The sequence below is a fragment of the Carassius auratus genome, unplaced genomic scaffold (genome assembly GCF_003368295.1).
Source record: "Carassius auratus strain Wakin unplaced genomic scaffold, ASM336829v1 scaf_tig00016457, whole genome shotgun sequence".
NCBI classification, from domain to species: domain Eukaryota; kingdom Metazoa; phylum Chordata; class Actinopteri; order Cypriniformes; family Cyprinidae; genus Carassius; species Carassius auratus.
Window position 1 is genome coordinate 126115 of NW_020524677.1, and position 14084 is coordinate 140198.

The 14084-nt window shown below is 38.9% G+C and overlaps 1 protein-coding gene across 1 annotated transcript; it reads left to right on the forward strand.

Moving 5' to 3' along the window:
• The first annotated feature begins 1923 nt into the window (after positions 1-1923).
• Positions 1924-14058, forward strand: LOC113075219 (prostaglandin E2 receptor EP1 subtype-like). Its single transcript, XM_026247882.1, has 3 exons — positions 1924-1990; positions 3850-4871; positions 12879-14058. Exons 2-3 carry the CDS (start codon positions 3981-3983, stop codon positions 13125-13127), a joined length of 1140 nt encoding a protein of 379 aa, XP_026103667.1. The 5' UTR covers positions 1924-1990; positions 3850-3980; the 3' UTR covers positions 13128-14058.
• Positions 14059-14084: the final 26 nt, after the last annotated feature.

Sequence of the window (14084 nt, forward strand, 5' to 3'; positions counted from 1 at the left end):
TCTAATGACTTTTTGTCTTAGTCTGTTTCGTCTGATTACTTTTTTGTCTGAGTCTGTTTCGTCTGAGTCCATTTTATCTAATGCCTTTTTCTCTGAGTCCGTTTTACCTGAGTCTGTTTCGTCTGATGCCTTTTTGTCTGAGTCACTTTCATCTGATGCCTTTTGTCTAAGTCTGTTTTGTCTGATGTCTTTTCGTCTGATGATGCCTTTTTGTCTGAGTACACTTTATTGTGGACACCAAAAGGACTGGTGTCATTTTCAGCTGGTTGTCTTTCTGGCTTTGAAAACACCTTTTACATTAAGTTTTGATTCGCTTAGCCGCATTCACACTGCCATTTTTAACACCAAACCTAAAGATCCTTAATAAAAGGCTTTTATAACATATAATGTGACAAAGTTTACCAAAACATCCATTACAGTGCTGTGTGCTGGGCTAAATGTGCTTGTTGTTTGTGCATACTTACGATGGTATTTTGTAGTAGCTGAAAACTCACAAAGAACTTAGAAACTGATTAGGAGGCAGTAAAAACAATGGCAGGAATTTCCCCGCTGCACACAAATGAAGATCTGCTAAATGTACTAAACTATAATGGACCACATTGTGACAGGTATGCTTGAAAACTCTTCCCTTTTTAGAGACATTTTCAGGGTTGCCTCACACATTTTTTGTTTGTTTGTTCATTTTGAATCTTTAGGTTTGGTCTTAAAAATGCCAGAGGAAACACTACGCGAACCAGGACTAAAATGCTTCATTTCCTTTTTTGGTTCTGAAATGACACACAAATCAAACCTGCCAAGTCTTCTAGGTTTTGATGTCAATAGTCCAGCACTGTACTACAATTTATTTGTTAAATATGTCTCTACATGTTCTAGCACACTGTAGTAATAAAAACCGAATAATACTGGAGATTTTCTAGAAACAATTTAGAGATTTAATTAGGGTGAATAAATGTACCAAACATTTAATTATACTATTTGCTTAAGTAAAAACATTCAATATATTGTATGTTTTAATTAAAAATTATTTACTGTAACATATAAATTTACTTGAAATCTATATTATTACAAAATTCATACAGATTTATTTTATACGAATCCATTTCCTTTTACACAAATATATATAAATTTAATTATTCAGCAATATTTGTATGCCGTGTTTTATATCACACAACCTGTCCATGTTGCCCAAAGCCAAGTTTTTTTTCCAGTGACAGATGGAATAAATAGGTATATATATATATAATGCACATTAAGCATTGTTTTGCTAACGTGACCCAATAAGAACAGACATGCTGCATATTTTTTCCCAGACGAAATACTCAAGCATTTGAAGAAAAAAAAACAAAAAAAAACAGCAACTATTTCTATTTCAATCACTTTTAATATACTGTGGATATTAAGTTTGAAACCTAACTCTAGGTGTCATTAAGTATAACAATATACAGTATGTATTTTCTGGAAAAGGAGCAATGTACCATTTATCTCATAAGGGAATACAGACATATTTAAATCATATTAACACTGAGCCGAGGGAAATTACTCTCATTGTGTTTCTCTATATAGGCAAATCAAAACCACAGGTTCTCCATGATGTGGACAAAGACTTTTAATATCTTGTTCTCTCTGGACAAAAATTGGATTGCAGCTTAGTGATTGACAGCGGGAGTTTATATATTTAATTTGTTCAAAAATATATAATGTACACCATAATGACACATCCAACACCTGACAGTTAAGCTGTGACTCAAAGTTACTTTATATGCAACCTCAGCATTGAAAATCTTGAGGAATGTGTTCCTTTAAAAGAAAAGGTTTGAAGAAGGTGGAGAGAGGAGAGATAGAAAACAAGGGATGAAGGTGTCAGAGAGAGAGAGAGGGGGCTGTATTGCTCAGCGGCTGTAGATTGATAAGGGGTAAAGCTGCCTGGAGCACATGAGAGAAGTGCTGCCTCTGCTGATACGCACAGGAGAAACAGACACAGGGACGCTGGGTGAGTCAAACAGACATTTCTTCATTGTTTTAGCACTTCATTTCATATGACAGAGCATTTTGGTGAGGTTTTTGAATAAAGCAGAATAAAAATTTTTTACGTATGATACATTATCGGTTTCATAATCACCAGTATTTTTCTACAGCTGTCACTATGGCTTAATGCCATCAACACCAATTACACTGATTAAATGAGAGCCAAATCCATTCAATTGGACTTAAAGTTGATTTATTTGAACACAGCGATCATCCAGATATCTTGTTATTGTATAAATCAAAGTATAAAGGATTTTATTCATTCTAATTTATTACTAACAATATAAGAAAAAAAATCATGTAAAAAATGTTATATGGCTCTTCCAGTGTTTAGTGGCCAAAAGATATTGGGATAAAATTGAGAAAGCAATGTCAAAACATACTGAGGTCACCTCAAAATGAGTTTAAAACTGTAAAATGCAGTGGCAATGTACCGTCTCCAAAACGAAACTAAACCATAGCCATTTCAAATGAGCTAAATGTTCTTGAAATTCCTCTTAGTCGGATGGGCTCTCAGTGACCTGTTATACTGGCTTCCTGCTGAGGCTCTTTAAAGCCCTCACACTTCTCAAAAAGAAAATTGTTGCTCTTTGTTGGTCATCTGATATCAATCATCCCTCACTGAAGTCACTGTGATCGGCTCAATGTTGCCCGAGATAAGGAGAATGAAGATTTAAAAGGAGCAAAAGATTTAAAAATGAAATGTATGATTGCACAGAGGGAGAACAAGGTGTAGGGGACAGTAAGAAAAATCACAATTTGCCAAGTTAGAACGGGTGCACTGATTACTCCATTATAGCCGCACAGCAGTTTCAATTCAGTGCATTGTGGAACAGCATGTCATTATTGTGTTAAAAAAAGAGACTGCCCTCTCAACTCTCCCAAGTCCATTTTTTAGAGTACACCTCCATGCGATATTATCCCATCTGTCTGTCTGAAAGAACAAAACATCATTTCTGGGTTTCTGATGACTGTCAGTAACTGTTGGGTAAATGTGCACCGCATTTTCAGAGTAAGGGGAATGCTGTGACAGTCATTTTGTCACAGTAAAGTTGTAGGTACATTGGCAAAATGCTACCAAATTACTGTGGAAAAATGCTCTACAAGGAGGGAGAATCTCCGCTCCCCCTAGATTATACATCCAGGGTGTAATTAGAAATAGTAATATAAATAGTATCAAGGTTTATAATGTTTAATGCATTTGACGCTGTGAAATTATGTCAAAACAGAAAGAAAAAATGTGCTCAACAAGACTTTAGGGCTTTTTGTGCCTGTAACATTGTGTATGCAATGAAAAATGTTTTTTGCACTTTACACTAAGGTTTAATTTCCACAACTTTAACATGAACTACCAATATAAAATACTTTTAAAGCACATCTTAGATCTTATTAATCCAAAGTTGCATCTGTTCATATTATTTGTTGGACCTGAGCTAACATTAACCAATCCAAACTCATGTTAACTAATGGACCTTAGTAAAGTGTATCCCTTAAATATTTTCAAAATGTTAGCATTTAAAAAATGTAATGTCTGGTTTTGTCATCTAATGCTTTGTTTTTTTTAAACCTCTGCTATTAAGCTGGTTATAAATCAAAAGGTTATCATGCTGATTTGGTCATTTTAAACTATATTATATCACAATTTTACAAGTCAGAACAGCTAGAAATTGGCCCTTGAGATAAAAACAATTTCATTCAGTGAGGCAGCATATATTAAAGGTGCCAGTGTTCTCCTCAAGTATGACTGCAGTAATGAATATTAATGTAGACTTCAGCAGTGAATACAGAGTCTGAATTGCTTTTTTTGAATGATTCTGCTTACAGAAATAGTAGATGAAACCCTTCTTGCTGACACACAGTTGAAAGCATCCCTGAAGAAGCATCCCTGAAGAGAAACGTTCATCGCCGCTTGCTGTGACCAAACTCACCTGTAAGGATTTCCTCACTGTCACAGCATGGAGAATCGTTTCACCTCTTCCTTCCCTGTTTCATGCCAGAACTCTAGAGACTACAATCTCACAACCATCTGTCCTGACAACCAAACTGTAAACTCAACATCTCCAGCTCTGCTTAACCCTCCAGCATTTGGGATGTCCTACTTCACCATGACCCTTGGGGCGCTGTCTAACCTAATTGCATTAGCGATCCTTGCCCATTCCTACGCCCGCTTACGCCGGCGAGCCAAAGTACCGTTTCTACTGCTGGCTTCAGTCCTGCTGGTAAACGACCTGGCTGGTCATGTGATCACAGGGGCTTTGGCGCTTCACCTCCATCTCGGGAGGGTGAAACATCACAGGGTGGCAGTAATAGTGGAGCCGCCACAGGTCTACTGCAAATTATTTGGCGGTTGCATGGTGTTTTTTGGCCTTTGCCCTCTGCTGCTTGGTAGTGCGATGGCTGTGGAGCGCTGCATAGGTATAACACAACCTCTCCTGCACCCAACGATTGTCACCATGACACGCGTCCGCCTCACCGTGCTGCTGATCACCTTCACCGCCCTCGTTTTGGCAGGACTCCCTCTGCTAAACGTGGGCGATTACAAACCACAGTTCCCTGGCACTTGGTGTTTCTTACCTGTTAACAGTCTGCTCTCCATCACTGATGCAAACCTCGCTTTGGCTTTTTCCACACTGGGGCTTGTAACATTGACTGTCTCTGTTGTGTCCAATACTATAAGTGGGCTGAAGTTGTTCCAGGCAAGGTTTAAGGACCGATGTGTTAAGTCAAGCATCACCCGGAGACATGGATCATACTCATCTTCGCCTCTGCACTCCCTGGATGTGGAGATGATGACGCAGTTGGCCGCGATAACAGTGGTCTCCTGTGTTTGTTGGAGTCCATTTCTTGTAAGTGCACAGTCAAAAGTAAATGAGAATCTATGAAATTTAGGTTAAAAATGGCACGGTATACTGTCCATGTCCAGAAAGGTAATAAAAACATCATCAGAGTAGTCCATGCATGTGACATCAGAAGGTCAGTCAGAATTTGTTGAAGCATTGAAAAAAACATTTTGGTCCAAAAATTACACTTTATTCAGCATTGTCTTCTCTTCCGGGTCTGTTGTGAGCGCGTTCACAACACTGCAATGAAGTGATGTCCGGTTTGCGAACGAATCATTCGATTTAACCAGGTTTTCATGAACCGGTTGAATTGTTTGAAACGGTTCGCGTCTCCAATAAGCATTAATCGACACATTACTTAAACTTTTTTAACGTGGCTGACACTCCCTCTGAGTTAAAATAAACGAATATGATACAACCGGTTCTTGACTCGAGAACGAGTCAATCGTTCGTTTGTTATCTGGCTCAGCTCAGTGTTCATCTTCAGTTCTCTCTTCACATCAGTTCAGTCTGTGTACTGTTTGAGTAAATGAATTACTCCGGGATATTTGTTTGTTTAAACTCAGTGTTAGCCACATTAAAAAAGTTATCAGCTTAAGTCATTTGTTGATTAATGCTTATTGGAGACGCGAACCGTTTCAAACGATTCAGTTCGATTTGGTGAACTGGTTCAATCAGTTCACTAAGAAGCACCGGTTAAATTGTATGATTCAGTCATGAACCGGACATCACTTCACTGCAGTGTTGTGAACGCGCTCACAACAGACAGAGAAGAGAAGAGAAGACAATGCTGAATAAAGTCAGAGTTTTTGTTATTTTTGGACCAAAATTTATTTTCGATGTTTCAACAAATTCTAACTGACCCTCTGACGTCACATGGACTACTTTGATGATGTTTTTCTTACCTTTCTGGACATGGACAGTATACCATACACACAGCTTCAATGGAGGGACCTTAGAGCTCTCGGACTAAATCTAAAATATCTTAAACTGTGTTCCGAAGATAAATGGAGGTCTTACGGGTTTGAAACGACATTAGGGTGAGTTATTAATGACATAAATTTAATTTTGGGGTGAACTAACCCTTTAACTTATATTTACAATTTTGAAAAAAAAAAAAAAATTCATTAATTGACATTACAGTATGTTGACTGATAAAACACAGCCCTGTTGGGGAAAAAAACAGCAGAAGCATGGCAGCTGGTTTAAGCTGGTCCTAGTTGGTCTTGAGCTGGTCCTGGGCAGGAACTAGTTGCTTAGGACCAGCTTAAACCAGGTCATGTCCAATTAAAGACCAGCTCAAACCAGCTACCCTGCTAAAAACCATGGTCAGAATTAGTGGCACCCTTGGTAAATATGATCAAAGAAGAATTTTTTTAACAAATATCATAAATATAAATCCTTTTACTGAACTAAAAGACTTGAAAATAGGGGAAAATCTCATTATGACAAATGTTTTTCTCAAATACAAGTTGGACACAATTATTGGAACCCCTAGAAATTCTTATGAGTAAAATATCTGTGAAGTATATTCCCATTCATATTTACAATTCTGAGCAATCCAGGGTGATTATGAACATGAAATTATCCAGACATGGCTTCCTGTTTCACAGGAATATACATAGGAGGGAAACCAAAGTCGAAATTCTCTTGATCATCCATCATAATGAGAAAAAACAATTAATATATTTCTGATGTGCAGCAAAAGATAACTGAACAATCAACATAAAATGTTACAAATCTGCCTGGAAGAGGACGTGTGTCTATATCTGTCAGGGTTTTGGTAAGGGAGGAACTCAGGTGCAGACAGGAATCGGGTACACACAGGATTTATTTGACAAAAAGGGAAAACAAAAACCCACGAGGGGGAAAACAATACCTAGGGTAAGGACTAAATAACCAAACAAGACAGGGCTGACCAGATAAAGACACTAAACACTAACTATAAACAAACACTCACGGTATACAGGCTACAATCACAGTCACAAGCGTGGAACACATCTGAGAAACACATAAGAATCACATAAGTAGTACAATGAACCGACGCAAGACAGAGCACACTAGGAGATCTAAATAGGGGAACTAATCAGGCTTCCAGACGCTCCTCAAGGGAACATCAAACACGAGACATGACTGACATGACGGACTGGGACACCGACACAAACCAACAAGACATGACAAATAATAACAAAGGCAGACATGAATACACGACGGCAGGGTTAGGGTGACAAATCAAAAAAAACAAACAGGGAAGGGGAGGAGGCGGGACCACAAAGTTCATGGGGGACAGACCAGGGTGAGTGGGTGGGGCAGGAGTTTTAGGAGGACAGGACGAAGGCTGACGACGGGGGGTACGGGCAGGTCTGGGTGGTGAGGGGCGGGGAGGGGTCTCGGGACAACTGACAGGGGACATGACAGGAGCAGACAAGGGACGCGGGGCAACAACATCTACTGGACACGGGGCAACATCTACTGGACACGGGGCGACAACATCTACTGGACACGGGGGGACAACATCTACTGGACACGGGGGGACAACATCTACTGGACACGGGGGGACAACATCTACTGGACACGGGGGACAACATCTACTGGACACGGGGGGACAACATCTACTGGACACGGGGGGACAACATCTACTGGACACATGACTACATCAGCAGGACACGGGGCTACACTCACGGGACACGGGGAGACGACATCTACGGGACATGGGACCACATTAACGGGACCACATTAACGGGACACATGACTACATCAGCAAGACACGGGGCAACACTCACGGGACACGGGGAGACGACATCTACGGGACACGGGGCCACATCAACAGGACACGGGGCCACATCAACAGGACACGGGGAGACAACGGCTGGACACTTAGGACTTCTGGGGACAGGGTCAGGGGACAAAACAGGACTGACGGGGACTTCTAGGATTTGGACAAGACGGGACAAATAATCAGAGAAGGCTTTAGCAGCCAGGACAATTGGCATCTCCTTACGAGATGAGACAGACTGTACAAGAGTCTTTGCTGCAGAGTCGGCCGCGGCTCTCTCCTCCGCTCTCACGACTGCAGACTTGAATACGGCTTTCTTCTTTGCCGGCTCGGGCACGCCAGCGCTGCTCGCTGCTGGCTCGGGCACGCTCACCGCTGCTGGCTCGGGCACGCCAGCTCTCGACGCTGCTGGCTCGGGCACGCCAGCTCTCTCCGCTGCTGGCTCGGGCACGCCAGCTCTCGACGCTGCTGGCTCGGGCACGCCAGCTCTCGACGCTGCTGGCTCGGGCACGCCAGCTCTCGACGCTGCTGGCTCGGGCACGCCAGCTCTCGACGCTGCTGGCTCGGGCACGCCAGCTCTCGACGCTGCTGGCTCGGGCACGCCAGCTCTCGACGCTGCTGGCTCGGGCACGCCAGCTCTCGACGCTGCTGGCTCGGGCACGCCAGCTCTCGACGCTGCTGGCACGGGCACGCCAGCTCTCGACGCTGCTGGCACGGGCACGCCAGCTCTCGACGCTGCTGGCACGGGCACGCCAGCTCTCGACGCTGCTGGCACGGGCACGCCAGCTCTCGACGCTGCTGGCACGGGCATCCAGCATTGCCTCCTGTCCGCTGAGTTCCATTCGGGTCGGTTCATTCTGTCAGGGTTTTGGTAAGGGAGGAACTCAGGTGCAGACAGGAATCGGGTACACACAGGATTTATTTGACAAAAAGGGAAAACAAAAACCCACGAGGGGGAAAACAATACCTAGGGTAAGAACTAAATAACCAAACAAGACAGGGCTGACCAGATAAAGACACTAAACACTAACTATAAACAAACACTCACGGTATACAGGCTACAATCACAGCCACAAGCGTGGAACACATCTGAGAAACACATAAGAATCACATAAGTAGTACAATGAACCGACGCAAGACAGAGCACACTAGGAGATCTAAATAGGGGAACTAATCAAGACACGACAGGTGGCACAGATGGGACAATCAAGACACGACTAGGTTAACAAGGGGGGCGGGGCAAGGGAACGAGACAACACAAGCACATGGCCCAAAGGCAAGGCCATGTGCTTGTACACAAAACACGGGTCTGTCATGATCCTGCCTCAAGACTAGGAAAAATCAAGGACACGAGGGCAGAATCATGACATATATCATCCTAATGCATGGCGAGAAGGAGAGTTTGAGTGGCTAAAGACTCTCCAAGGATCACAGCTGGAGAATTGCAGAAAATAGTTGAGTCTCAAGGTCAGAAAACCCTATATAAAAATAACCACATGTTGTCTGGGAGGATTTCAAGAAAAGAAAATGCTCTCACCCAAAAACAATCCCTAGCATATTCTGTTGTCAGACACGACTGGAACTTCAAATGTTACTGGCTTCTATGTCAGAAGTAAAAAATTTGCTTTTTAGCAACAAACACTCAAGGTGGGTTTGGTGCACACAGGGATAAAAAGTATGGGGTACTTTTTATCGCTGTGTGCACCAAACCCACCTTGAGTGTTTGTTGCTAAAAAGCAAATTTTTGTGTACAATGAAATATAGCTGTATTTTTTATGTTGTGGGCCCATATTTCTACCGGAGGTCCTGGATATCAAGTTTAGATGCTTGGTATATTTGATTCTATCAAATACCAACAGATAAAAAATCAAAAAGAGATTCTTTATTTCATAATGGGCCATGTTTGGATCTTCTAACCGGACAATTATCCAAAAACAAACCTTACAAGCTTTACGGAAAATGAGAGGAGTGAACTGAAGAGGAGAAGCATCTCTTGTCAGGTGTTCTCTAACCTCATCAGGCATTATAGGAGAAAACTCAGAGCTGTTACTATACCAAATGGAGGTTTCAAACAGCATTGAATAAAAGAGGGCCGTTAATTGTGTCCAATGTGTAATAGAGAAAAACGTTTATGTCATAATGATATTTCCCCCCATTTAAAATTCTTATTCTCCAATGAAAGGTTAGATTTAGGTGAATGTTTTAAATAAAAGATTAAAATGATTAACAATGCAGATTTATTTTCACAGCCTTCTTTGATCGTATTTACCAAGGATGCCAATAAACTAATTCTGACCATGACTGTACCTGCATATGCTGGTTTATTCAACAGAGAGTTATTAATCATGGTAACACATGAAAGTAAAACAAAACAACCAACATTGATTTAACAACATAAGATGTAATATAAACCCTAATGTACATAATTGATGATAAAAAATAAATAAATGAATAAAAAAGAGAGGAAAGAGATAAATGTAGTCAAATGTCAAGTCAAGTGTCACACAGGGAATTTGGTTAATGTCAATTTAGGTTGTTTCACTCTAAATTATATGATTACTTGTTCTTTTGTCTTTCCCACATTAAAAAATACTAAGTAATTTATAGGAAATACTAGCGGTATTAGAGTGTTTTTGAACCACACTAAAGTGTATTATACTGAACATATTATAGTATACAACACTTTGTAAAATGTATGCTACAGCATACTGTAGTATTAACTATAGTGAACTGATAAACTGTAATAAATACTGTAGTATACATTAGTTTTTACTACAGTAAACTGTAGGGTAATATAGTCTAATATACCCTATAGTTGTAGAAAACTTGGGTACAGTATTGGGTAGAGTAATTTGTTTATAGATGTTATCTTACCACAGCAACTATAGAATTAACACAACAACTTCAATTCATTCAAGTAATTTACTATAGTATGGTTAAAAAACACTACAGTGCTTACTAAAGTATTTTGTCTTGTGGTTCACCATTTACCAACCATATTGTGCGAAGCAGAAGTAGGCCTAAGCTATTTTCTGTGCAAATTCCAGACTTCTCACTAAATTAATGTAAAACTATTTGTGTTACAGAACATTATATATTCATTAAAATATAGTGCTGTAAAACAATAAATCCGTATTAATCGCATCCAAAATAAAAGGTTTTGATATTAAATACTTTTAAATGTAATTTAAATTATATAAATATATACTTGACCATATTGTGTGAAGCAGAAGTAGACCTAAGCTATTTTCTGAGCATATTCCAGACTTCTCACTAGGTTAATGTAAAACTATGTGTTACAGAACAATTCATTAAAATATAGTGCTGTAAAACAATAAATCCTTATTAATCACATCCAAAATAAAAGGTTTTGATATTAAAAACTTTTAAATGTAATATTAATTATATAAATATATACTTGTAAAATATATACTGTATAGGTGTGTATTTATTAGTGCTGTCAATCGATTAAAAAAAATTAACTAATTAATCGCACAATTTTTTAAAATTAATCGCGATTAATCGCGATTAATCGCAATTAAAAGACTGAAACTTTTTGGATATGTAAATGTAAAATGTAAATAATTAATGTAAACTCAAGACAAAGAAACTATTTAAATTCAAAATATGATTGTTTATTGGAATTTTTGTTTAACTTGTAACACAGATTTTCTCATGTAAACAACATACCTGCAATAAACCATCAATATCCTCCAAATTAACTGTTGGCTTGAAAGCCATATTTATTACAGAAATAAAAACACAGGCATGTAAGTACCATTTGAATTTCAAAACAATCAATGCCAATAATAGACAAAAATGATTTCCATGTTGAATTCTAAGTGGACTGCAAAAAAATTCCAAAGTATAGTCATTGCCAGTGCTTTAAGTGGGCCGGTATGCACTGGTACTCAGTACGGCCACTTCCAAATATAGCTCTTGAGCGTACCGCCACCTCTCCATGCGCCCAGAACGTGCTTGTAGCATACCGGTACGCTCATTTGGACATCTGTTTTAATAGAGGTTTTAATCTTTTTGCCGATTTTCAGAGCGCCCTTCACAATGCTTCCTAATTCATCCCACCCAGAGCAGAAACTACATTACCCATTCACCCTTAAGTTATACAAGTGAATAGCGCATGTGTCGCTTTTCCCACTGTTAAGTGTCAACAACCGGAGAAGGTGTGTGAAACTCGTTGTGAGTTATACTAAAGCAAAATCTTGAGTATTTATTGTCTGATAAACATTAAAAACTGTCTGCGGAGGTTGAGTCGTCCTGCAGCCCCCGCTGGCTGTTCAAGTTCTAAAAAAATACCGTAGACGGCAAGGCACAAATTTAGATATTCATTTATCTAATTAATCTAAAGTCTATGCACAAAGACAATATGATCTTTTTGTCCCCTTTTTGTTTTAAAGCTTGATGAAGAGTGAGAGCGCAAGTTGCTGCAGCTGCGAGGAGGACAGTGATGCACGCGTACATGAGTGATTGACAGTTCGCGGCACTGTGTACAAAAAATACTCCGCTACACAATTATTTCTTTATTTTCGTTTAAGCTTATTAACGTTAGCGTTACAGAAAGGTCTGATTTACACACTGTTACAGTCATTGTTTTTTTTTTTTAAACAATGACATTTGAGTTCATGATTTTAATGTTTCTTGTGGCAGACTGAAGAGTAGTAATCCGGCAGAGTTTTATACTGAAACTTTCCGTCTAAAAGTCCTTCCTTGATCTTATCCATATTTCTTTGCACGTTGAACACACATAGGCCACAACTGGAAATAACAAAAACTGCAACCGCGTTAATTGCGTTATTTTTTTTTAACGCGTTAAATATTTCAACTTAACCGAATGCGTTAACGCGCTAATTTTGACAGCACTAGTATTTATATATACATAATAAATATACACAGTACACACGCATTATGTAGGCTATACAAAAACTTTTACTTTGGATGTAATAATCGTGATTAATCGTTTGACAGCACTATTAAAAGAATATGATTGAAAAAATACCAGTCTGATTAAACGAGCTACAACTAACAAAAGCAAACGACACCGAATACAGGAACATTAACAAGTTAAAAGGTTTATAATAGTCTTTTGCTGTTAAAAAAATACAGGCTACTATCCCTTTTCACATTGTGAGGCGTTGTGTATTTAATAAACACTTAGGCCTATGTGTCACTTCATTTGTGATTTTCTAGACTGTTTGACCGTCTTCCTCTTCGTTTCACAGATTTACATCCTCATATCCGTTAGCAGGTTTTATGAAGGGATCCGAAGGCCGAGGCGTCCGTGTGAGAAGATGCTTCTCTTGGCTCTTCGCTTGGCGAGCTGGAACCAGATTCTGGACCCGTGGGTCTACATCCTCCTCCGGAGAGCGGTTCTGCGCAGACTGCTTCAGCTTCTGCAGCCGGACAGACTCGTGTTTACACACAGCGGCTCCTACGCAGACTCACACAGGAAGAAAATTAGTTTACACTGATCACACACCTGTTTACACTCATTTCAAATATGTTTACATGTGGTCACTCACCAAAAATATATGAAAGGAAGCATTTAAAGAATTTGCTAAAAAAAAAAAACTGTTTGAAAATTATTGTTTTTCCTTGTAAAAGAAGCAATCTTTTAGTATCTCTTAAAACATTATTCAATAAAAGGTTCCTTGAGAGAGAACACTTTCATCACTGTTTAAGTACATCTTTAAAAAGTTATTTTTGTAATAATGTCAGATTTTTGTTCTTATTTAAGGTACTTTTGATATCATTTTAGGAATTATTTATTAATAAAAACGTGTTATTCTTTTAAAGTAGCTATAATATTTATTATTTTCAACTTGGTCACTTATTTAGTAAGAAATATGCTGAAGTGTACTTCTTTTTCACAAGGGTTGAGTTTACAGTTTACAAAAATGTGTATAGTAACCACCATAATAGTTATAACAAAATAAAGAAAATAAATGTAAAAAGAAAAAAAACTAATCCCATTCATCTCAGTGGTGAAGTATGCTACAACCTTGGCTTCATTGGCATTTATGGAACATCTGCAATTTTATAATCCCTCAAATGCCCCACAAATGTCCTCTACATTATGTTTCTTTTATTATAATTTTCTTATGCTACTTTAAAAAAAAAAGTTTACAATATATTTACAATATAATTATAATTATATCTATATATGGTTTAGTTTTCTACGTTGGTACTTAGCGAATGATTACTCTTTAACGGGTGCAATTACTTGAGCAGTAAATCTGTTATTTATTGTCACAAAAGTTTGTGCATGAAAGTTACAGTGCTGTCGATGTCTCTATGTCTACTTATCAACCTGTTAAATGCATTCTGTTGATAAAAAAAACACTTGATGTCTTGATTTTCTTTATTTTCTTTTTTTAATAAAGTTTAAAAACAATGTCGCGTGTGTGTTTCACGTTAAGTATAAATAA